This window comes from Coenobita brevimanus, chromosome 111 (genome assembly GCF_032717465.1).
Source record: "Coenobita brevimanus isolate Jiangsu-jjx chromosome 111, ASM3271746v2, whole genome shotgun sequence".
NCBI lineage: Eukaryota > Metazoa > Arthropoda > Malacostraca > Decapoda > Coenobitidae > Coenobita > Coenobita brevimanus.
Window position 1 is genome coordinate 22,491,702 of NC_137064.1, and position 2,154 is coordinate 22,493,855.

General features: G+C 47.4%; 1 protein-coding gene across 1 annotated transcript; it reads right to left on the minus strand.

Moving 5' to 3' along the window:
* Positions 1-215: 215 nt before the first annotated feature.
* Positions 216-698, minus strand: LOC145417840 (uncharacterized). The gene has a single exon (XM_080286461.1). The coding sequence runs from the start codon at positions 696-698 to the stop codon at positions 216-218; it is 483 nt and encodes a 160-aa protein (XP_080142587.1).
* Positions 699-2,154: the final 1,456 nt, after the last annotated feature.

A 2,154-nucleotide genomic window follows, 5' to 3' on the forward strand; every position in this document is an offset into this window, starting at 1 on the left:
CAGTCAACAGTAGACTTCTTAGACGTGAATCCTCAGGCCTCTGAAACTTTAACAAATGGTCCCGGATATGCATCAGGAGAATGTGAGCAAGAACATTGCCTGGAACACTGAGCACTGTAATGCCACGGTAATTACTACAGGCACTCTGATCACCTTTTCCTTTTTTTAGGAGTGACTAAACCCTTTGTCCAGTCAGGAGGAATGATGCCAGTCTGTCAAACGGCTTCTATGACTGCATGTAACCCCTTAATCATGACTTCACCCCCAGCTTTGATCAGTTCTGCTGGGATGTCACAAACACCAGCGGCTAGTTCTGCTGGGATGTCACAAACACCAACGGCTCTACCACTTTTTAACCTAGTCACTGCCTTCTTGATTTCATCTAGAGAAGGCACGGCTTGGTCAATTAGTGGGACAGCAGTCAGTGGTTGTACACCAGTCAACGGAAGGTCTCCACTGGGAGTTTCTGCCAAATACAGCTGCTCAAAGTACTCAGACCAATGGCAACGTGCTCTATACTCACTTGCCCCCAACACAAGCTGTCCATCTGCTGTCCAAACAGAGTTAACCTGAGAGGTGGGTCTGGAGTGGACCTCCCTCAGGGCTCGGTAGAAGGGTCGAAGGTCATTTGCTTGAAAATGGCCTTCCACCTCCTCAGCAATTTCCCTGACATATCTCTCAATGCAACTTATGCCCATCGAGCCAGAAGTCTGTGCTGTTCCCGATCCCCAGCCAGTCTGGCAGCACGACTATCCTCAGTTGTGGTCGGTGTCCCCAAAGAGATGAATCCCCTCCTTGATCTCGGGCAGTCTCCAGTACACTCATCAGCTGTTGCAAGGGTTCCATGCTTAAAGGTATCCCATTGTTCAACAGGATCCTCAACAGTACTAAGCACTTCAAACTGATTTGAGACTGCTACTGCATACTCAAATGCACACTCCTCATCCCTGAGTTTCTCAAGATGAAACCTTTTTTGATGACATCTTGAGAATCTTTCAATTTTGATTTGCAGTCTTAGATTAGTAACAACAAGGCTGTCATCAGTAGCAAAGAACTCTGCACTCCTGAAAACCCTGCAGTTCTGAAGGATTCTCCAGTGAGTACTAAAAAGAATGTCAATCTCCTTAGCAATTCCTCCATTACTGGGATACCAAGTCTAGCGGCGAAGATTTTGTCGCTGAAACCAGGATCCAGCAATTCTTGATTTACGGGATTTTGCAAAATCCAGAAGGTAAGAACTATCAGAATTCCTGGTTCCAGAGCCATGGGGACCTACACAGTCCCTGAAGACCTCCCTGTCAGTGCCAGAAACTTCATGAAGGTTGCCCAAGACCAGAGATGTATCCATTGAGGGGCACTGTTCCACAACAGAATGAAGTTTGGTGTAGAATATCTCTTTCCCTTCAAGATCACTCATCTCCGTTGGAGTGTACACTGCAATGAGAGGGATGAAGCCCCACGGGAGTTGTTTCCCCTCAAACTTCAACCCTCAGCTGTCCAAGTCCAATTGTTACAGATTCTTTATGAATGGAGGGGGCCAGTAATCTGGTGTATGGATTATTTTTTTATTGATTTGTTTTTCCTTCCTCTGTTCTGTTATTAAAAAAAAGTAGGAGTGTTTCAGTTGCACCAGCATTATACACTCATCAACTGGAGTAACCCTGTCGACACAAGGGACAAAACGAGCAGCTATTGCCACAGCAACATCCCTAAGATGGGTAACATTGTCACAGCCAGACTAGTAAACACTGCTACTGATCTCACCATGCACTGGTAGCCTCACTTCAGAGACTGCATATATGTCAACCCCCAATCGGCCCAACTTTCATGACAACAAAGGCAGTCGATCAACCTTTGAAAGGCTTAGAGCATTCCAAGCCTCCAACCGCAATGCATTCTGAAGGTTAAACCCTCCCTTGAACCCACGGGCTCACGCATCCTCTGTGCCACCACGACGCGAATCAAAAGGAGGGTCTGGGCTAGGGGGTCCCCCCATCATTATGTTGCTGGGGTCCTGTAGGCATTACCAAGCAACCGTCATGGCGAGCACCAGCATGACAGGGTCCAAAAAGTCCTGCCAGGCCAACACCCAAGGGACGACCCCAACAAAACTGGTTTACGATCAGACAGTAAGCACTGACCCCTATCCTTCTT

Coding starts and splice junctions, on each gene's coding strand:
- LOC145417840 (XM_080286461.1), bottom strand. CDS start 698: ATGGGCATAAGTTGCATTGAGAGATATGTCAGGGAAATTGCTGAGGAG.